General features: G+C 42.9%; 2 protein-coding genes across 2 annotated transcripts; one reads left to right on the top strand and one right to left on the bottom strand.

Annotated features, from left to right (window-relative positions):
- Positions 1–11,720: 11,720 nt before the first annotated feature.
- PNRC1 (proline rich nuclear receptor coactivator 1) lies at positions 11,721–14,132 on the bottom strand. The gene is made up of 2 exons (XM_086743790.1): positions 13,498–14,132; positions 11,721–12,868 (listed from the first exon to the last, which is right to left on the bottom strand). The coding sequence occupies exons 1-2, from the start codon at positions 13,927–13,929 to the stop codon at positions 12,428–12,430; spliced, it is 873 nt and encodes a 290-aa protein (XP_086599916.1). The 5' UTR covers positions 13,930–14,132; the 3' UTR covers positions 11,721–12,427.
- Positions 14,133–14,180: 48 nt separating this feature from the next.
- Positions 14,181–15,224, top strand: BORCS6 (BLOC-1 related complex subunit 6). Its single transcript, XM_086743791.1, has one exon. The coding sequence runs from the start codon at positions 14,542–14,544 to the stop codon at positions 15,196–15,198; it is 657 nt and encodes a 218-aa protein (XP_086599917.1). The 5' UTR covers positions 14,181–14,541; the 3' UTR covers positions 15,199–15,224.
- Positions 15,225–23,176: the final 7,952 nt, after the last annotated feature.

Genomic DNA, 23,176 nt, shown 5'->3' with positions numbered 1-23,176 from the left:
GACCAAGATACTTAAAAAACCTCAGTAGATTTCAAAATGGAATGCAATAAATAAGAACACTGTTTACTGAATTGACAAGATAACTCAAGGACGCATGCCTAAGCTGCAATTTCTGCAAAAAAAAAATACTGTAGTTTTACTGAAGAAGTGCTGTAATAATACTGTGTCTGTTTTGCCTGTCAGAGTATAGACGACACTCTAACAGCCAGTTTCAGTTCCACTCCAGATCAATTCCAAGATGCCGTAGATGAACAGGGTGATCAAAGACAAAGTCACATTCTGAGTCATTAAGGAAAAGGAGAAAGTATGTGGAAAAATCAGGGTCAAGCTCCCAACAAATGTCCTCCAGTTCAGGAACAAAATTAAGATTTTCTTCATCAATGCTGAGACCTCTGTCCCAGTCTCCCCAGAGAAACATGCTGACATTCGAACTAAAGCACAACGTGAGGAAACATTACAACATCCAAATTCTCTCTTATGCTCCAGCTCTGAGAATGTCTGTAATGAAACTGGTTATTGACTGGCATTTGAAGAGGATTGAGATCTATTTCAAATGGCTAAATTTCTCAAGAATATAGAACATAATTGATGAAAAAGTTGTTTGAGACTTAGTGACCTTATGATAAGCCATTTGCTGTCTTGAAATGAATACAATGAAGAATCTCGCTGACATTTGGTATTTCATTTGAAGGGGATGGCCTCTTCTCAGAACTCTAAATTTGGGTTCATACTTAGGTCTTTCCACTGGCAAGAGAAAATTTGGCCTGACACAGTGATGCTACAAGAACTCCACGCTGTTCACGTGAAGAAGCAGAGTACAAGGAGGACCTCAGTTTCTGTTTTTCTGTACCTAGGTGATGTTGAAGTGCCTCTGACATTGAAGCGGTTACGAGAGCATCCAGAAGAGAGCTGAGGCTAAATTGTCAAGTCTTGCAAAACCTGTCAAAAGCTTTGCCAATTCCAAGAAATAGCTAACTCAGCAAAAGGCTAGGCTGAATAAGTCTGAAATGTGATCCGAGCTCTGAACTTCAATTAACTCATCCAGGTTAGATGAACAGTCAGGCTGGTTTCACAGAGTATTGTTAAAAAGCTTGTGTTAAGCACAATGAAAGGTGACGCACAGGTAAACCAGACAGAGTATCCATCTGGCATCTTGTGTAGAAACTCCATTTTAAAAGCCAAAATTAACTAAAAAGTGTATTCATGCATATAAAGTCGTATTTTGCTGTAATGAAACCTTGCATGTGTCTGAACACTTCACTTTTACATACTGTTGGATGATGTCTTCATTATATTATAACTGTATTTTGAAAGTATGTTGCATTAGAAGGTAAATATCTATACACTGCAAAATAATTTGTCCCAGTAGTAGATTTTGTACTTAACCTCACCTTGGTTTTGACCAACTGGATACTTATTTTTTGGGAAAAAAAAAAAGAATATTAGATTCTTCTTCAGTTAAAAGTATGAAGGACACTTTGATAAGCTCTAATATTTTTTGTTTTATTCTATGTAAAGGAGGATTTTCAGGTGTGATAATGTATGGCTTTTCACTGAAATGTGTTGAACAAGATGGTGTTTGTTATACAGCATGGGGACAGTCCAAGAATACATTTTGATTAGTTTTAACTCCATATAGAGTGAGACTATGTTAAAAATAACTTGATTTCAACAATTAGGAGGCTTTTAATTAAAAAGGGGGCTTTGAAAAGACTCGTTCTTTTTTCTTAAATATTTTTGCCAATCAAGTCATGGCTTTCCTTATGCCATATAGGTTGTCTGTACATTCATGTAGCAGCTAATGAATTTGTCACTTAATGGGCATCAGGTCTATGGGATGTACTGCTGTAAAATATCACCAAAACTAAAATATAGCAGCCCTGAAAATTATTGCCATTTATTTATATTTATGAATACCATAATTAACCAAAATTATTACAAATATTTTTAAAAAGAGGAGTTTGAAGGAGAGATGAAAAAGCATTGGATTTTATACCACTCTCTAAGAGCTTAGAGGAGATTTCTTTGGAGACAAATGGCCTGGTACCGATCTCCTCTACGCTGTGACTAGGTTAGTACCAATAATGACAGGTACCAGCCTAGAAAAACTAGTGACATTCTGAGAAACAGAATTATTTATAATCCCCTCCAAATCAGTAAAAATAGTTGCCAGAAATGAATGTGCCCCTTTCTGTTTGCTGACTGTTAAGTTGAGGCTGAGGTTAGACATAGGCCCCTAACTTCTAGGCCCGTGATTTATGGCATACCCTACACTATGTATTCTATGATAAAAACACAGGATAGAGAGAAACAACATACAGTTTACTCCTAGTTATTGCAATTTCCTCCAAAGTTCGTAAGTTCACAGTAGGAAATATGTTGTTCTCTATTTTTAAAGCCCCAGGGACACAGTAGTTAGTATGTCATAAGTTTGTGTTTTACAAAATAGGCTATCTGCCAAAAGTGCGCTGGATGTTTTGTTTCAGAAATGGAGGTTTCCTGCCTGATCCATTCTGTCTTAATCTTCCAGCAGCCTTTTTTGGTAAAAGGAGAGCTGAAGAAAAACCAAAATAATTAATTTTTTTGTTGTTGTTGTTTTCTTCTATTCCTTCTTGTTTGCTGTCTTTCCAGTGTTCTAATGCAACAGCACAACAGTAATTCAACAATATTTTGACCTAACAAATTATTGCCTGATTTCACTTGAAATAAATGCATTAAACCGAGCCACAAATACAGCTGCTGCCTGTGTTTTCCATCTGCAGAGCCTTTCCCCAAAACTGCCTGACGATATCCCGTAGATTATTCTGACTCATTGGGATCTCACAAAGCCTCCGCCTAACGCAAGTATTAGCAACAGCAGGAATTAGCAGTGGACATCAACTCCATGATGCAGCAGAGTAAAGCAGATAGGGAATTTTTAAGGGTGGTTGCGTCTCCATGTGAACTAATGAAAAATAAATACAGGGAAGGATTGATTTAATCTGTTTACATAACTCACTTAAAATTAACTTGCAATTAGGCCCTCACCAGGAATTACTCAGGGATTATAGCCTCCAGCTACCTAATACAAGCATGGGTTCTGGGCAAGGCTGTAACGAGGAGCAATGGGCTGCTGTTCCCAAAAGGGCTCCTTTTGGGGCCAGCCCTGTAAAATGCCAAAGCAAGCCACCAGAGGGAACTCAGCCCACTCCCGGCGAGGCCTTGGCATAAGATTTCATGAAGTCATAGAATGGTTTGGGTTGGAAGGGACCTTAAAGATCATCTATTTCCAACCCCCCTGCCCTGGGGAGGGGCACCTTCCGGTAGACTAGGTCTCTCAAAGTTCCGTCCAACCTGGCCTTGACCAATTCCAGGGATGGGGCATCCACAACTTCTCTGGGCAGCTTGTTCCAGTGCCTTACCATCCTGATAGTAAAGCATTTCTTCCTTGTGTCTAATCCAAACCTACCCTTCTCCAGTTTAAAACCATTTTAGACTTTCTCTACTACTGACTTACATGGACCTTTACTTTAAGCTATACGCATAGGCTTTAAAGGCATCTACCACAGTAACTCCATCTGTTAAAGCAAATGTACCAGTGTTGTTCTGCATCACACATGCATACAACGCAGTTCATCTTTTACATTTGTAGCATGTAGTTTTTCAACTTTTGCTCTCTTAATTCTTTTCTTTCCTCATAATTCATTTGTCTATGTGGTGTCAACATGCTCGGGAAGTGAACCAAAAAGTTGTTGAATGTGCTCCTGCTTACTAGTGGGTGTGTAAACCGCGGTCCTTGCATTTCTGGCAAGAAAAGGACTTGGGAGTAGGAAATTACGGAAGGGTGGAGACTTACTAGAAGTTCTTAAAAGGTGACGTCGGGGGGGCTGGCTGTCACTGAGGAAGACAATGTGGAGAAAGATTTCTAAGTGAGCAGACTGCTCCTTCCTTTGGTCATCACAGATTGGCTTTCTGCACTTGGATCAAGACTGCAAGATTGGATCAAGATTACTTTTACCCTTCCCCCTACATCTTCACATTGTGTCTCCACAGTATTTGAAAAGTAAGGCATGTTTGTGTTAAAAATGATCTAAAAATGCAACAGTTTGGAAGAGTGCAAGTAATCATTTATAATAGCAATACAGATTAACTCTTCAGTGTTGCCACAGGAGGAATGAATAAAAACAGGCTGTCTTGTCTGTACAGAAGTTTCTGTTTCATCTTATGGATGTTTAGGTGGAGGTTGCCCTCTCACTGAGTGCTACTTCTGCGGCAGTGAAGGGAAAACTTCTTCTTGTTGGAAGGCTGCTTTCTCTGAAGGCTCTGAAATATGCTAATGTTGTCATAAAATCTGGCACGTTTCACAAGATTACAGAGGATTGTGACTACGTCATCCACATGAGGGGTCACAAGAACTGGGGGTTCTCACCTGATGTCTCACTTCACCCAAACACCAATCAAAGGCAAAAATTTCAGTAAATAGGTTACTTTTTCATTCTTGTGTAACCAGCTATGGACACTGATCCAAAACAGCATGGTAGTAAGAAAAATGAAGGAAAATAAAAGAAGTTAAAATTAATTATTGAAAAATAGAGTGAAAATGGAAAGTCTTGAAAACAGGAGTTTAATTCTGCATAGGCGTAATTAATTGAGCACAGTTACCTTGCGTGGACAAAGTAATGGCACTTGTGTTGCCATTTTCTCTTTATGGCAGTTAACTTACATGCAGCAAGAAGTCATATGGCTGCTGTTGAATTTGACCTCTATTATTAGCAATTTGAAATTCTACACTTGGCCAAAATGGGAGAAAACTCTGCAGGTTCCATGTTAAAGCCTTTGGGATATTTGTTTTCATTTACGCAGTGATAGTTCACTGGTTAGGTACAGGTTTATGACATGGTTGTGTCATAGGTGATTTAAGGTAAGAGTTTACACCACGCCTTTGAGAAGGTCTTATGGTTTATATTCCTTTTTTAATTCATTACCAGACTGGTTCAGCACCTACAAGGCCTGCTTTCCGTCAGGTACCATAGCAGAGTCAGTAAGTGTCTTCCTCAAACAGTACAGCCAGCTGGGCATTTTTTTTTAGATAAAAAACCTTGGTTCATGAGTTTCAGAGCTGCAGATGACATTTTTATCTTCCTGACATGTCTCTCTGCCAGCAACAAGCCCAGGTCAGACCTCTCAGACTTCCTGACCTCTAATTAATTAAACTCTAATTATTAGTTTGGAAGGTTTGAGTTGTGTTTGGCAGATGAATTCTATGATGTCTGTGTGAACCAGCTAATCAGAGTAGTTTCTAGTCCTCCAGGATATCAAGTGTGGTATGTTATGGTTATTAAGGCTGTGCTACATGCTTGCCAGGTCAATTCACACCATGTTGACAGGAGAAACCTGAAGAGAATTATTGCATCTTGTAAAAATCTAGCTAACCTTTAGGAAAAAATATATTCTCTCTTAGAGGAAATGTATCCTGAACACAGCAGATAAATGTGGCATACTCAAACTGATTTTTCAGGTGAAAAAAATTACATGTGTGAACATCTGTGGGGAAGTGAGGGAAGCTGAGAATGATGAAATGCGTTTAAGGGGAAATACAAGAAAAGAGAAACTCGCAGGTGCAGTGAAGAGTAAAGAAAATAGATAGTTGGGGAAGGTGATGGGATGGCTTGAGGTCTTAAGAAGGACTGGCTGGTGGTAGAGAGAGACTGGGTCACTCCTGAACTTTACCTTCTCTCCTCCTGTAGGAAGATCCTCTCTCTTCAGAAAGACTGGGCCTCCTTCTGTCTTCCAGGATCTGATGAGAGCCTAAAGATTAAGCAAATGTAAACTCAAGAAACTATGAGGATACTGTGCATGCCCGTGGCCCCCTCAGCCAGCTGCTGGCCGCAGCATGTTTGCACAGCAAACAGTGGAGAGCAGCAGCCAACAAGCAGAAACTTTTGATTTATCATCAGCCTTCCCACTGCTGGCTGAGGGGAGAGGACAGAGAGGATGAGCTGAGAAAATGACTGTGGTGTGTACAGATTATTTATTGTATCAAAGGGTCAAAAGCAGGGGTGGAGAAAAGTAAAATAGTCATCTTTCATGTACAAATTACTAAAGCTATTGTACACAACACAAAACCTAAACACAGCCTGATTTATCTCACCAGCCTTATCAAAGACTACAAATGCCAAACATTTCAAAACAGAATTTTATATTCGTTCACTTCTGTATGCCTGTTTTTCCAGCTAGAAAACGCGAAGGTTGCTATCACACACATACATATTTATCCGACCACTTCTAAAAACCTGTGGAAACCTGACAGCAGTAAGCACTTGTACAGCATTTTGTGATACCTAAAGCAGCACTAGCCATTAAGAATGCAGGGTGCAGTACCTAGTAATGAGTAATAGGTACTGATCAGACAGAGAAAAAGTCAGTTACAAGACCTGCCAGCTCATATTGTCTTTCCCCTAGAAGATCCCAGTTAAGAACTGGTAGCAAATCACACATCATTAAAATTCCCTAAATTTGCAGTAACATCAGATACTTTGGGAGATAGTTTTTTTCTTGCAGTATCTTTCCTTTTCACATAATTCAATGGTGGCATCTATGCTGCTTCTCTCTTATCTCTGAGCTGACCTTGTTTTTCAGGGTTTTTTTGCTACCTATCTCATCAATTATTTTAACCTTATCACTCCTACTACAGGCTACAAAAATGTAGCAGCATTTTCTTTAGTGCTTGCATACAAAGAATGTCTAAAATTTGGACAAGGTCTACGAATTTACTGCTCCATTAATTTCTACAATGACCTACTGATATTCTAAATATGACAACATGCAATTTCTGAGTATTCTGATGCTAGGAATGCAACTCACAAAAGCTTCATGCTATATATGTATATAACAAATTACAGATCTCAAGCTATACATTAAGTAAGGTCACATATTATTCTTTCTTGTGCAGCTATGTCACCAGGCAGTAAAAACCGCAAGATTCAGGTGATGAGAGAAAACAAGAGAAAGGCCTGGCTCTATCACGAAGCCCTTTATGGAATGTATCTCTAGGTATTATTTCAGGGAATAAAAACCAAAGTAAATTGTATTTTGATGGCCATTGCCATCACCACTTACAAGGACATTTGCAAACTAAGGTTCATAGGCCTACCTGATGAAAGCATGCTGCTTCATTAAAGGAGCAAATGACATCTTTCATAGAAATAGCATCTCCACAAAACTTTATAACCTTAAGAATGGCAAAATGCCAGTGATGATTACACCACTTCCTGAAATACATACAGCTATATACTGAACAGCTAAAGACTCAGCAAAGTCCTGTAAAGAGAAGAAAAGTCCTTCATCCCCAAATGCTTTCACTTTCAGGCATAAATTACAGAAATCACACCAGTCCGCTCACCAGTGGCAATCCTGCAGTGTGAGTACTTCCAACCAGTGTAATTCTCAAGACAAGGGTTTATGAACCTCTCCGACTAAATGACTGCATCTGCCACACAGAAGCCCGAATATGTGTAACTTGTAGTAATGTCACTGAAGTTAAATAAAAGCACCAATCCAGGGTTTCCAGCCGTCAGGGCTTTGTCTAAAGTCTAAAGGTCTATTTTCTGGGAGTTGAATAAATGGGATTGTATCACCTCATGGGAAAAAAAGCTAGAGAGGAATGCTGACTTCAACACAGGGGAAGAAGTACCTCTGCTAGGACGTGTTTGCTGTGCAAATTAATTCCTGATGATTTTTTTTCAAATTCATCTGAATTCTTGACCTTCCTGTCTTAGATCTGATAACATTTTTCTACACTCTCAACGCAAACCAAAGAGTTCACAGCCTCTAAACTGCTGATAACATTCTGTTGCTCAACTCAGTAGTTTGATTCTTTTATTGGATAATGCATTTCCCCTTAGTTGATGGATGTTCCCTTCATTGATCTTTTCTATTGAATCAGCAACTATGCATTTCCTGCTGTCAAAAATGTTTAACACTCTGGTTCCTGTTCAACAAGGTAGCATCAATTTTCACTGTAAATGTCAACATTTTACAACTTTTATCTCTTACTTGCTTACCTCCTAGCCTCTTTAGGGTAGGGACCAGCCTACTCATAAATTAAAACCTTGTTAGAAATTACAACAGAAAATAATTCCCCTTAAATTGTTCAGGTGGACAGGCTGAAATTTTTTCATATTATGAAAAATTAAAATTTTTCAAATTAAGAAAAAAAATTAAAGAATGTATTGTGAAATAAAATTTCAAAGAATACAAGGGGTTGTAGAAGAAAAAAAAGGAATGTGTTTAACTGCATGATGAAAGTGTCAAGACTTTCCAGGTAGAAATAAAGGTAGACTTATTTCCACAATTACAATGAAAACTAATCTATAATCTTCAAGCTTCATATAATCAATAGGCTTCACATTCGATCTCAAAACTGGGAAAAGCAGAAAAAAAAACCCCTAAAATGTGGCAGGTATCAAATGCTTTATAATGCAAAAGCTTAAAAAATACCCTCTGAAAATAATTACAAGAACTGCTTACAATGACACTACTTGGATAAAACATTAATTCAGCCTGGAGAAGAGAAGGCTCCGGGGAGACCTTATTGCGGCCTTCCAGTACCTAAAAGGGGCCTACAGGAAAGATGGGGAGAAACTCTTCAGTAGGGCCTGTTGCAATAGGACAAGGGGTAATGGTTTTAAAATAGAGGTAGATTGAGATTAGACAGTAGGAAAAACTTTTTTTTACACTGAGGGTGGTGGAACACTGGAACAGGTTGCCCAGAGAGGTGGTGGATGCCCCATCCCTGGAAACATTCAAGGCCAGGCTGGATGAGGCTCTGAACAGCCTGATCTGGTTGGAGATGTCCCTGCTCCTTGCAGGGGGGATGGACTAGATGACCTTTAAAGGTCTCTTCCAACCCAAACCATTCTATGATTTTATGATTAATCAGCTGAGATAAAATTCAACTTATGAAAAAAGTTACAGCCTCATATACCGACTACTTAAGAATTTAGCAGATCTCTGAGGAGATCCTGGTGTAACAGAGTTCAAATACACATGGATTTCTAGCTCCTGTTGCATTATGAGACTGAAGCTCTTCAGCTTTAGTAGAGCACCAAGCCAGCCATTATTAACGAAGCTGTCTAATGGGCTGAAGCTTAGCCATGCATGAAAACCCAATTACAGATACCTCTGTGCTCCATGAAAGCCGATTTATCAGGACCATCATCACATGACATTTAACTGTTTAAAAGTAAGCTCGCACAGTTGATTTCTCTGCAGTTCTGCACACCATTGCACTAAAGATTTTAAACAGAAAAGATTTTCATTGTCTAACCAAAATGCAGTACAGTTTCCTTACTCTGACTGAACTCAGAAGATTTAAGTTATTTAATTCCTTTACAGCAGACACATGACCAGGTGATGATAACACATCCACCAAGTTTGTTCATTTTCTTCCTTAAATGCTGTTCACTTCACAAGACTTCGTACTATATTGCAAAGAAGTCCTCCAAATATGACACCAATGTTTTTCTTTCATTTACTGGCTCTAAACTGAAACAATATAATCACGTAATACAATGCCTCACCTTCAGGGAACTGGGATGAAAATCTGTCAAAGCGAAGGAAACCTTCAAAGTGGAAAAACCCTGTAAGAAAACACTAGAAAGATAAAGGAAAAAAGTGGAAGAGTGACAAATCAAGTGCAGAATATGGCCCTAATAAATGACAATGTCTTGATTTTTCAGGCAATCTTGTTGAAGCGCATATTGCATGTAGGTCTAGTTTTATAATCCCATCCATTGCCCAGCAAGGGACTCCACTCAAAGATCTTAAGAAGAAAGAAACACAAAGTCCTGCAACACTTCTGCAACATCACAACAGGCCCAGCCTTACTGATGCACAAGTTAGCTAATTAAGTTTTTCAGGTTGTTCCCACCTCCTCCTCACACTGTTTGGAAAGAGTAGTGAAACGCTGTTATCTTACCCTGAATAGCTTTATGGTCCAAAAAGGTATGGAAAGTTTTAAATTTTCAAGACTTCAGAAGTCTCATCCAACAGCTTTAAAAGAATTAGCTGAGGAGCCAAGAACTATCAGTACTTGTATTTAATGCATTTTTTACTCCCCAAGGATGCCAGCAAATCAGGACAGAAACAAAGAAGTATGTTACACTGGTAAATTTTATGTAGGAATCAGGGTTTGCATTCAAACTACATAATTTGATGTCAGCTCCGAGGGGCAGGGAAGAGGCTGATTGTAAAAGAGGTAATAACGAAGGGAAAAAATGGTATCTCCTTTTAAATAGTGCCAACCTACAATGCTGATGGAGACCAGCTCTTGCCAAAATAGTTAGCAAGATTCGAGATAATCACAAATTCAGCTAACAAAATCAACCATTGCCTAAAACTACAGGGAACCGTTAACAGCATTTTCCTTTGCGCTTGATGATGTTCGGGGGAAGGAAAACAAGGAAAAAGAAAAAAAAAAAGCAGCACAACAGCAGATCAACGCAGCATATACCAAACATAGCAAACTGGGACTTATGGTCTACATGGTCAACCTGAGTGAGATTCTACTAGAATTTTTCTTTGCCCTAATACTCTTTATTAAAAAAAAAAAAAAGGAGGATTTTTGTTCATTTTCAGAAGACAAGCTAGGACACACTAAACTATGGAGTATTTGGATCAGGCAGCAAACAGGGCTGCTGAACTCGTACATTTACCTCCAGCATGTACCATCATTAATCAAGTAATACAGGTCTATTTCGCAAGACAGTGAACTGGGGAGTCTTTGAGGTGGACCAAAAATTTTGTATGAGCACTTAGTTTAGAACATATATAGTCTAATAGCATTATAATGAAAAGTTTTGCAAGTATATAATTAATTTCTACAGACAAAGCAAAGAAATTCTCCCCTAGTTTTTTTACCAGTCTGCATTCAGGGCTACGTTAACAAACACTGCCAACTCGCACAGGGGGAACAAAGTGATGCTATCGGAAGCAGCAGCGTGCATGGCACGAGCACAGCTAACGCTGCTCGCTCTAAACCTCTGAAAACACCATTCACGCTAAGGAACGGCCTCAGCTGTGACGCTGCTCCCACTGTTTTCTTCCTACATATCCTCCCTAGTACACTAGTGCACAGAGACTTTTTTTTAGTTGCTCTGAAAACTTAAAAATGCTTTTCCATCTTAATGTGAATGTGCTTTACTCATCTTTTAAAACACTCGATTACTAAAATAACTGCAAATTTGTGATCTCCTCAGCATGCCTGTCAGACTTATCTACAGTCCAATTCCTTAAGAATTTTAGATCAGAGGAATGTGATTTCCAGCACAGCTATCAGCAAGAGGTAAATCTAGTGAAAAATACGAAGTTTAACTTGCCCCCTTCTGTCATTGCTACTTTTCAGTATCAACAATTTTAATAACTACTTACTATGAAAACAGTTAAGGGGCACTGCAGCGTAAATTTGAATGTGTAATTGCCCAACTTCCTTGAAATCTGAATTTTCAAGGGGGGGGGGGGGGAAGGTAAGGAGCCTAAAATGATGTATCACAAAATAAACATCTTTTTAGGAACACAAGGGATTCTTAATGAGCTATTGAATGTCTTAATTATTTGGACAGTTAAAAGCTGAGAAAGACAAAATATTCTTACTGATGCACTAGAAGGCAATAAAGTAATTTCAGTTCACATACTTGAATTAATGGACACACACGCACACAAAAGAAAAAACAGAGACATGCTTAAGGGGAGGCCAAATTGTTTTATTTAATTTTTTAGTAACCAATTGGATTTTTGGCAGAAAGTTCTGCTCCTTTCTATTTTTTTTTCTGGGTTGTTTTTTTTTTTTCTCTTTAAAGAAATCAGCAGTGCTCAAATTGATGGGTTGGAATTTTACTCAAATTCCAGTTAATTTTAAAAACAAACAGATGAACAGGAATTCCAGATACTGTTTCCAGAGCAGAGAGCAAAACTTCACATTTGTATGAAAATTCCATGTTTATACTCGATTGGGACATAGAACATAAAACTATTGTCAGTAGTGCATGAATAAAACATTCACATTTGATCCGGAACCTTAAAATCAGAAAGTTGTACTCTCCTTCCAAACTTTTCATTACCTTGTGCAAATCAAGTCAAGTCTTCATGTGTCAAGCACACACTTAAAATTGTCCATATTTTATATACAAGACATCTACCATTCAGGCAGTGCAAAATACATCCTTTCATAACAAAACTAAAATGTACCTCTCAAAGTATGAACAAGAATATACACATAATACATGATGTACACTATTTACACAGCCATAAAAAATATAATACAAGGATTTTTTTTTTTTAAATGTGATTATAAGACTTGACAGTCTTTTGCAATTTTTTGTTGCAACAAGGCATGTTTAAGTTTTCTGGATGGAGTTTGCTTTGCCAATGACTCAAGAGATCTTGGAAACTACACTTGAACTTTCAGGAGAGTTTTCAAATGGACTGCCATCAACTCTCTGTTTTGGTCAGACGGTTCAGCTGTGCCACCCACCCAGTGGCTGGGAGGCTTTGGAAGGACACTAGGAGATGGTGGGTCACTAAATTTTGCCCCTGCGTAATTTTCTTTTTGGCTCGCTTCAGTTAGGGCGATAGGTTTCTTGGACTTGGCATTTCTGAAGTTCTCTGTGTTTTTAAGTGGCTTTTTCTCCTGCTTCTGAATTATTTCTGGCGATACAGAATCTTGCCAAAAGTTCTCTATCTTTTTTGCCGAGGCGATCTTAGTCAGCGGCACGTTACATTTACTCTTCTGTCTGTTAATCTTTGGTTGTTCACACAGATGTAAACCGTGAACAGGCTGGCTGTAGGGAACGGCAGCCTTCTCGCTCTTGCCCATCTTGTTCTTTAAGAACTGCAGAGACAAAGAATTCACCTCGACACACGGCCCCACTCCTCAAGTGGCGCCTCCAGCAGCGCGCAGCCACCGCACCGACACCGGGGTAGCTGCTAAGCGGGACTCCAATATCCCAGCTCTTCAGCAACTCCTCGGCCAGCAGGCAGGCGCCGCGGGAGCGGCAGCGGGTCCCTCTCCGCCGGCGGCCGGGGGGCCTCCCCGGCCTCCCCAGCTCGCCCTCCCGCCGCCGCCGCCATGGGGCGCTGCGCCCTGCGCACGTCCCGCCTTGCGCGCGCAGGGGCAGCTGGCGCGCGGCCAGTAGGCTAAATCCGGCTGTTGCTGGGCGCAGCGGCGGCCGCCGATTGGTGGCGCCGAGCAGCCAATCGCCGCTCGGTATTTCTCTCTCGCTCTTCTCCCCCCCCCCCCCCCCCCCCCTTCTCCCCCCCGCCCCGTCCGAGCGGGCGTAACGGAAACTCTGTCCCCCCTCCTCCCCCCGCCTCACACGCACACAGGGGGCAAAGGGAGGGGGTGAGCCGCCTGCTGCTCCCCTCTGGCGGGGAGGGAACCGGCCTCCCACGTCCTAGAGTGCGGGACAAGGGCGGGGGAGGGGGGTAAAGCGAGCAGAAGTAGCGGAGCCCCGTCTTTACCTCCTTCCTGAGGGGTTTGCTGGGCGCGGGTCTCGAGGGGGCGGGCGCGGGGGGCTCCTCCGGGGGGGCCGTTACCAGGCTGGGGGCGGCTGAGACGGTTGGTGAAGGGTGAGCGCGAAGTTCGCCCGGGCCGCCGTGCGTTCCCAGCGGGGTCCTTCTCCCCAGGCCGGCGCGATGCTGTTGGTACTGCTGGTAGCGGCTGGGCAGGAGCCCCGCGGGGCTGGGCCGAATCTTTCCCCTCCTCCGCCGGACTCTCTTCAGCGCGGGCCGCGCGCTGCCCCCCGGCCCCGCCAGGCAGCAGCTGGGCTGGTTCTCGCAGTTGCTGTCCCCTCGCCTGAGGCGCTGGAGGAGGGCGGAGGGCAGCCGCCTGGGGTCTTCGGTGCCTGCCGAGATCCGAGCCAGGAAGGGCGGCGGCGCCGTGGTGGTGACCATGGTGGAACGTGGGTACCCAGAGCTGTATCGGGAAGAGGGGTCGAGCCCAGGCGGGGAGGATGAACGGGTCAGGTCGCTGGGGAGTGTCTGCCCGGGCTTTGTGGGCTGAGACGGTGGCGCAATCGGATCCGCTGCTAGGAGAACATGGCGGGGGAGTGAGAGGAGCAGCCAGCAGCGCCCCGGTGTTGTTACCCGAGCGGGCCACACCCTCTTCCGCTCCGGCGCCAATCGCCGGGCTAGGATGGCGCCAGCGGCACGCCTTTCCACCGGCCGCCGCCAATCTCGGCGAAACGGCGGCCTCTCTGGGTCCACCTCGGCCAATCAGAAGCGACACAAACACTTGGGGCCACGCCTACTTCCGCAGGCTGCCCAATCCGGGCCGACACAAACAGCGGACACGCCCCAGTCTCCGAGTCACGGGCCTGCAGTGCGAAGCGAACGGACAGGAGGGGCAGTTCTCTTTGCAAGAACCGCCGGCCAATCGGGAGGCACACAAACAGCCGCGACCACGCCCCCTCATGCCCCGCAGCCAATCGAGGGGGACGTAAACAGGCGGCGGCGCGCCCCCTGGTGGGCGGTAGCGTGCCGGCGAGTAGGCACGCGCCGCCCGCCATGGAGGTGCCGGCCCTGCGGCCCGCGGCGGCCGCGGACGAGGGGGGACCCGGCCGTGAGGCGGCGGCGGGGCGGCAGCGGGACGAGCGGAGCCTGGAGGCGCTGAGCCTGGCCGGCGGCAGCGGTGGGGCTGCGGCGGCGGGACGGCAGCAGCTGCCGCTGCCGGAGGGTCGGCGGGCGACGCTGGCGAGCGCCCTGGAGCTGGAGGGGACGGTGCTGCGCGAGGGGCGCCTCACCCAGTTCGTGGCCAACAACCTGGAGCGGCGGATCCGGCTGAGCGGCGCCCCGCGGGGCGAATCGGCAGCGGGGGCGGGGGGCGGCGGCGGCGGCGGCTCCTCTATCCCCGCCATCGACCCCGGGGCGCTGCAGGACGTGGTGGCCCTGGCCGGGCAAGTGGCGGGGCAGGTGGACGAGCTGCTGCGCAACGTGCACTGCGGCCTGCAGGCCCTGACGGCCCTCAGCGTGGGTTGCATCCAGACCTACCGCGACGGGGTGGAGAGCCTGGGCGAGGCGGCAGACCTCAGCATCCGCGCCATGTACGCGCTGGTGGCCCGCTGCGAGGAGCTGGACCGAGCCATGCAGCCCGTCCCCGCCCTGGCCAAGCGCATCCGTGACATGAAGGGCACCCTGGAGCGGCTGGAGGGGCTCTGCAAGTAGCGCCGACCCACGGCGGGGAGTCCCCGGGGCTGTCGAGCGAGGAGCCGTCGGGGCTGGAAAACCGGAGCCCCGCCGCCGCCCGTGCCGTGCCAGCAGCGCACCCGCTGGGCCTTCGCCGGGCGCTGGAGCTGAGGGGGCTTGGCCGCTTCGACGAGCCCCGGCCTGGTGGCTGCCTGCCCTGCCAGGATCCCCGAGGGGGCCCCTCAGGTTGCCACTCTGTCTCTCTGGTAGCCCCACCACCACGGGACCCGCACACGGCGTCTTCAGCTCTCCACCTGTACATCCTCCCTTTCTGTGCCCCTGTAAGGGACCGGCTGACATCAGTGGCCATTTCGCTGGTATTGATCGGGAGGAAGTGAAATTTTTGCAACCGATGAAGGAAAAGGTCCCAGTTGAAATCGCGGGGTAAATGGCAGACGGTGCTAAAAGCTTCAGCTCCATTAAAGAATCTGTATTCCACATGCCTTACGCTTTCTATTTATTGAGGGCTAGGAAAAACAAACCAATCTTAATTAAAAGTAGCTGTTAATTTTTTTTTTTTAACCAAATTTGAAGTTGTTGTGGATACTTGCTTGATGCTTACTGGCATACGTGCTTATTTGTAGTTGACTTAGTGCCTGACGAGTAATTCTCACTTTGGCCGTTACAGCAAAAAAACACGCAGAACGCTGCTGTCTCTTACAGTTGTAAGAGATGATGGGAGGAAATATAATATATTTAGCAAAGATTGCTTTCTGAGAAGAATATAAAATCTATTGGATATAATTGAGATTCAGATAAGAATAAATCTATATGCATAGTTCTAAATAAAAGCCTTCAGATAAAATACGTTTTGCCTTTATTAGTCTCCACAGTTTTCATAGTGTAGAAGTTTAAATGACGTCACTGTGAAATGCTCCTGTGATTTTTTTTTTTTTTTTTTCAGTTGGGAAAATATCTGTTTATTTAGATGAGGAATATGAATCTGTGATGACATTACCTGGGTGTATGACTGACACAAAATGGGTACTTTGGGAGAATTTATTTGTATAACTTGAAGCTTTTGTGTATGCATCGCTGTATGCAGAAGCAATTTTGCTGTATCAGGAAGTATTTCCTCTGAGGGCTCAGAGTAGCCAAATTCTCTGCTTGCTGTAGTTCCTAGGCAGCTAGCCTCTTCGATGATTTGGGACCATTTAGGTCCCAAATATCCTTCTAACAAGATTTCAGCAGAGAAATGATCACTGTGATCTTATGTATGTGTAAATGGTGCTTTCGGTCGGTGACCAGCGGCTCCTAAAAACCTTGGAGCAAAGGTAGCCAGAAATACTACATGAGTTCTGTAACTTTGAAGAGCAGGTAGGTTTATTGTGAGTGTAGCTGCTACCCCACCATAATCTTATTAAGAACACGAAGTGAGGGGTGGACACTGTGATATACTATGCTTCTGCATGTAGACAATACTCAATTGTAACAAAATAGTTCATTTTTATGCCACCCTGGTTTGCATAATACCAGTCTCTGGCCTGTTTTGGGCTTCTCAACATGGCTGTGTCTTTCCCTCAGCACAGGGATGTATTTCACATGTGGCCTTCCAGCCTCAGCAGTGGGAGAAGGCTGGAAACGGGCTGTGCCAAGGGTACGCTCTTTGTGGACACAGCTCTGGTGGTAGTGTTTTTTGGGGAGTAGCTGTGGCTCCAGAGGTCTAACAGAGGTTAGCGGAGAGAAGAAGGAGAACTTAGGAGCCCCTGCCCATGGGTCTAGAAGACACTAAAGATTTTGTAACACCACAGCAACAGCTGCATCTTAATAGTTTTGGGGTGTTTGAACTTGGCTATCATGGAGATGCTGTAGTTTTGCTAAATATGTTTTGTATATGTAAAGAGTGAAAACCAACCTTTGATCTTACTTAACTTGTGAGTATTGTTGAAATGTACGGGGAAGACCTGCAAGCTTATTTGTCTAACCACATACCTACAGCTACGCTTTATTCATACGGGCTGAGGGAAAGCCTCTAAAGCATATGCATTTCAGCACGCTATTGGTTTTCGATAGTGTTTCATTTACAATCACCTACATTCAGTGCTAATTCCCTGCTAAAATTGTGAAGTCTGTAGAATAAAATTATTACTTTTATGTTTTTAATTGTTAGTGATTAGTTGTTGTTGAACTGTTTCACTTCTTAATTATTGCTTTTCTTATTTGGCAAAATAATTTGAAAGCTAATTTAAGCTCTGCTCTTGCATCTGCACAGAGACCCATTAATGTCATTGCAGAGCTGGTTTCAGTCTAGGTCCTCAGGCAGTAATTTCTGACAGTGATGTCACTTGTGATGAAAAAGGGATGACTGCTGAATTACAAGCATGCAGGAAGCAGTTTGGGTTTGGGTTTGGTTTTTTGATATCTATCTGAAAGTTTCAGCTTGTTTGAAGGGGAGACTTCACTAAGCTTGGTAAAGTGGCTCCTGTTCCCAGGTGTTTGCTGTTCCTGGGGCAGGCATGGCCAAAACGACGCGAGCCTGTTCTGTGCCACCCCAGTCGATACGTTATCACATAACTGCTGTGGTTTCCAGTCCCCTGTGTCCGTACCAGCCTCCATTGCTGCTGGAATGTGACACTTGCCAGCGTCTGTGTCAGCACAGCTCTGGTGCCAGCTCTGCCCTTGAAGTCTCATGTGAACTGCTCGTCAGCTACGTGCAGCTCAGTAGCCACCAGTGAACCAGGTCCTCCTGCAGCCAGAGATTTTCTACTTCCTTTTGATCCCGGGCTTTCTTGTGCACAGTCTGGGTTAATTGTGGCACTTTCCAACTTTTGGATGTTGACCCCGAAAACTTTCAGGTTCTTTTAGCCTTTTTTTTTTTTTTTTTTTTTTTTTTTTTTTGCTTAAACGGTCAGTGAGCAGAGTAAAACCACGTTTAGATTTTCCAAGACCTTCAAATGGGTTTGCATGTGTTTTATTGCTTAGTCACACAGCTTTCCAATTGGTCCTGTTTTCCTTTCCTCGTCAGCTGCCAAACGAACTTTCGTTGTAACAACACGGGCAAGGTCAAAGAAGAAAACTAACTAAATAAAATGACGTGCAGAGCGCTAAGCAAAGCCAGATACAGAATCAGCTGTGTGCCAGGAATGACTTCCCTGCTCTGATAACCGCCAGTGACTCTGTTAGGAATTAGGTTATTCTGTTAGGAATTAGGTTAGTTTGATAATTTTTTTTTCTTCAGGGCAAGTGTCAGATCTGACTATGGAAATTCTTTTTCTGATGAAGATACACTCATTTCTGCGTCATTCAGGGCTTTTTCTTCCTTCCCTCCATGAGGTTTTATATTCCCTAACTGAACTGGTTCCACATCCATCCTATTAAAAGGAGCTTTACCAGATAAAACCTTGTTACAACTGAAAAAAACAACCAGTCACCCACAGCAGGAATGAACATCACTGACATTTCACCTTCAGGGCTTTTTTTTCAGTGTTACTTAATTGCATCAGCTATTCAATAAGTAAATGTATCAACGTTTTGTGTGTCTTGCTGCCAGCCAGACACTAAAATAAGTAAGTCTTTTGGGTGAAATGTCCAGATTTATGGTGGCATTTACTGCCATGAGTAAGGTCTTGACTGAGTTACTGGTATGAGGAACAGCATGTGAGTTGAATCCAAGAGCATACCTCTTAGCATTACAGATGCAACTATTTTTAAAATTGTTCCAAATAGCATGGCTGTACTACCAGAAGACAAAACACTTGATTTTAAAGCTTCAAAATTACCAGCAGCTTTCCAGAGGAGTTAGTAGATCAGCTCTTGCAACAAACTGTGTTATCTGAAACTGAAAAGTCTTTTAAGGTAGAGGCCTCTTGCAATAGGTGTTACCCAGCATAAGACTGATTCTTGCTGTCAGATGTCACGCTAACTTGTCCTGATCAACACTGCTGTGTACACTGGAAAAAAAAAAAAACTCAAAACTTTAAAAGATCATCAGGTGGTGTTTGTGTTGCTGTCACAACCTGCTTTTATTGCTAAGAAATTGCTCTGATAAAAGGACATTCCTATAAAAATCATAAAGGATCCAATTAGTACATTTTTGGGGGGAATATTGTCTCCACTTCCCCAGCCTGGCCTCATCCAGGAAACATATCCTGGATCCTCCTGCCATGCATGTTGGAACACACATGGAAGAGAGAGAGATTAATGACATGTCTCCTTTAGAAAGCTTAATGCAGTTATTGCATCAGATGCAGGAACTGAAACTCGGCTGGGTTTCACATTTGCTGCTCCAGCTTGGTGCCTGGGGAAAGTTTTTGTCATCATGATTCTCTGCTGTTCAAAGCTCCACAAGTAGAGGTGTGATCAATGGACTTGGGCCCTGAGCTTCCACCTTGGAAGTCAAGATCCTCCTGCCCCCTGTTACCACAACAGTAGCATTATGCCGTTATCTTGTAACAGGAAAAATTATAAAGAACCAAAATTTCAAACCTCCCTGCAGTTGTCATTGCCTCCTACTATTCCTACACATTAGAAGCAATGCAAAACCCAAACCAAAAAAACAAAACAAAACAAAACCAAACCATAACCCTCTCCCCGCAAAGACTGCTGATTGATCCACTTCCCAAATCAGAGGATGTGAATAGGTTGGCAGTTTCACAAATAATAATAGTTATTGGCTGTCAAGGATAACATACTTGAGATGGCTCTCACAGTAGTGTTGAATCCTTATGAGATTAAAGAGAACCTGAGTTTAAAGAAAATAAAATACTGCCTTTTTTATTATAATATTGATAGGGTTGGAGATGGGGCGCTCGCAAAGCTGGCAGGTGGTGTTTGTTAGCAGGGTTGGACAGCCGTGTTCGTCCGTCAGGATGCAGCAACATTCATTAACTGGGAGAGCAGAAAAGCAGAGTTAAAACTATCTTGATTATTTTCCTAGATGACAGCTAGAAAGTGCTGTCGCTGTAATTCGTTCCAGAATTTCAGTTAATGTTGCTGTGATTAATTACTGTGAAGTACCTCTGTTGAAAGTTGATTTATTTCAGAGAAGGGTGATAATTTATGTCAATATTTTTATTTTCGTGAATGCTACTTAGAGAGGGTAGAATCCTAGAATTTTGTCCAACACTGTATTTATTGTCTCAGCGTGACCAACCATGGTTTTTCCTTGTTTTCTTTATTGACAGTGCTGGAAAAATTCCCAGCATTGAACTTGCTAAGTTGTTAGGAAGCACTATGTTAAGGACAGCTTCCTTGTCTGGAAGTGCATGTAAATGAAGGGGGAAAAAATTCCACAAACTTGCCAGACAGTCATTTCTAATTTTACAGTGATGTAATAATCCTGGGTGTCTGGTTTGTCACTGGGATCATTTGACTACGCTCAGTAGCAGAAAAGAAAAAAAAATATCAACTTGAAATCTTAGCTTTTTAATAAATGAGCTTTCTTTCTATGGCCGAATATCAGCAGTGATGTTTACCAGCCATTTTCACTCTAATGAGATTTTTCTTGTCTGAACTCGAACTGTTGCCATTCAAGGAAATGCTAACCTGAAAATAAACTCCTTGAAGCTCAGAGTATCATTTGACTTTGTTCCTCTTTCTGTTTTCAGTGCCTACTCAATTTGTTTACTCGGCGGATTTTTTTTCAGGCTGGGACTTTCCAGTGACGTGTCCTCAGCTGGAAGGAGGCGGGGGGAGTTTCGTACTGCTGAGCAATGTTGGGATTTTCCATTTTCCAAAACTCTTCCCGCGTGCCATTTATGGTTGATGATAGGGATCTAGTTTGGTTTTGCTTCCCTCTTTAAAGAAAGCGATGTGCAATTACCAGCCTTTCATCTCTCCTGCTCCCGTGTCATCAGTTTTCTTTTGTCTCTGAGAGCAACGGGAAAGTTATAACAGTGTCCATCCCGTCCCCGCCCGTTTCCCCATTTTCCACAGCCACTGGCTGCACTGCATTTCCCCTGGCAAAATCTTGTTCTGGACCTCATTAGCTCTCAGCAATATTATTTGATCCCACTTATCTTCCTCCTTCACTTGCATGACTTACTACGTCCATGTTTTTATCGTACTACCGAGGCACCAACCTTCTTATTTAGCACAATTATGTCCTCTTTCAGCTGCCCTTGTTTTTCGTTCCTATTCTGCCTCAAATTCAAACTGGTAATCTGCAAGTCCTGGCCAAGGCTACCTTCTGCAGCCTACTTGACCTATTCTCTTTTGATGTCACCCATTCCTTTATCCTTTAAAATGTCTCAGTAAATTACCTTATACTTTTTTTTTTTTCTTGCTATGACTTCCTTGCTGCTGTCTTCTGCAATGCTCCTTCTATCCAGAGTAACCTCCATCAATTGTCTTGCTTTTAAATCAGCCCTCAGGAGTAGGCAAGTCAGAAACTACATAGATAGTAGATTTCTACTTACACTCAAAAGAAGGCATTACAGAAAAATGAAACTTCTGTAACAGAAGAGAGCTAGGTCATCATATTTGGTTCTGATCTATTTTAATAATAGGCCAACAAATGCAAATGCAACCGAATGAACTACTTGCAAAATAATACTTGTATAACCATGTGTGCTGTGATGCAGCTGGTAAGAGACGGGAAAATCAATCAGCTGCTGCTGTTAGGAACGGGGTTATAGAATACCAAATACCATGTGACATGGTGAGGTGATGCAATATTTATAAAATATATGCAAGTCCCCAAAGCAAACTATGTTGTTTTTCCTTTTAAGCATTGAAAGATTTAAGTAAATACTGGAGTAAGACTACTGCTAAATGGAATTCTGGTCTCCTGCCTTCCTTTTGGCACGTACGCATGCACGGCTCTCTCTGACTTTACAAACAGATGTACATATTTATGTGGAAGTTATGAAACTTAATAGGATGTGTTATATTTATTACTTGCAACAAACCTTGGAAAGGAACAGTGGTAAAAAAGGATGAGCTTGAATATTAGGAGTACAGGATATGCCAAACCAGTTCCTCCCATTTGTTCACCAAGATTCACATGTACATACTTCAGTATGGGAATTTATTTGCTGCCCAAATTAATTCATTTTTTAACAAGATTATTCTTCCCTTACTGTCAGTGATGCACAGCCAATGGATAAATGAAAGTCACAACCAAAGGACTAATTCTACAGAAGTGTTAAAATGTCTGTTTTAAAACAAAAATTAATGTTGGGCTGTACTGAGTTGAGTAGCTGTAAAAAGTCAAGCTTAAAGGTTGCTAAAATTCAAGTTTTAGTAATCTTCAACCAGGTAGGTCTTAATGAGTATATACAACATTTTTATTAAAATCCCCAGCAGTAACGATTGCAAAGACTTCAGTCCAACCAAACGCCAGGGTCTGTTTCTTATACTCTAACTGAACCCTAAGTAAGTGAGGTAATTGATTTGGACATTCAGTAAAGTAGGAGTCATGTTTCCCCTATGTGTTAATATAAACCAGAAAAATTGTGTAACTTCTTGATGACTACTAGCACTTACGTAGCACTGTAGACATTTTTGGTTGCACTCATCAGCATTTACAGTTGTGAAAACAAATGCACATAGCCTTTGTCCTTGATTATTTATGAGCTTTGCCTTGAGATAGGGATGAATACTTTGTCTCAGAAATACTTAGTTTTAGCTAGTGGAAAAAAAAAAACCAAAAGACTGGGAGAAAACTTTGTTTCTCTTTTTCTTTACAGATCTGAAAGTGAGACTTTGATTTAAATATATCGCTGATAGCTGTTTGCATAATACTTTGGAAACAGAAGTCTCCTGGATTGAACATGGGCAATCAGCTTCTTGGTACACAATGTACCTTCTGCGGCATGACTTGTCACTGCTGCCTGCTAGATAGCATATCTTTACCATTGTGTATTACTTCTGTAAAAAGGCAGCTGGATGATGGAAACACGGAGGAGTCATATCAGAAGGTTTCTCTATTACATCATTTTGGTTACTAGGATTTTTTTTCTTCAGATTCTTCACAATTTCTTATTATTTCCCTTGGGGAATGCCACAACTGAGCCCT

Source organism: Chlamydotis macqueenii, chromosome 3 (genome assembly GCF_036417535.1).
Source record: "Chlamydotis macqueenii isolate bChlMac1 chromosome 3, bChlMac1.mat, whole genome shotgun sequence".
Lineage (NCBI taxonomy): Eukaryota > Metazoa > Chordata > Aves > Otidiformes > Otididae > Chlamydotis > Chlamydotis macqueenii.
The sequence above is the reverse complement of the archived record's forward strand: the minus strand, read 5'-3'. Positions and strand labels throughout refer to the sequence as shown.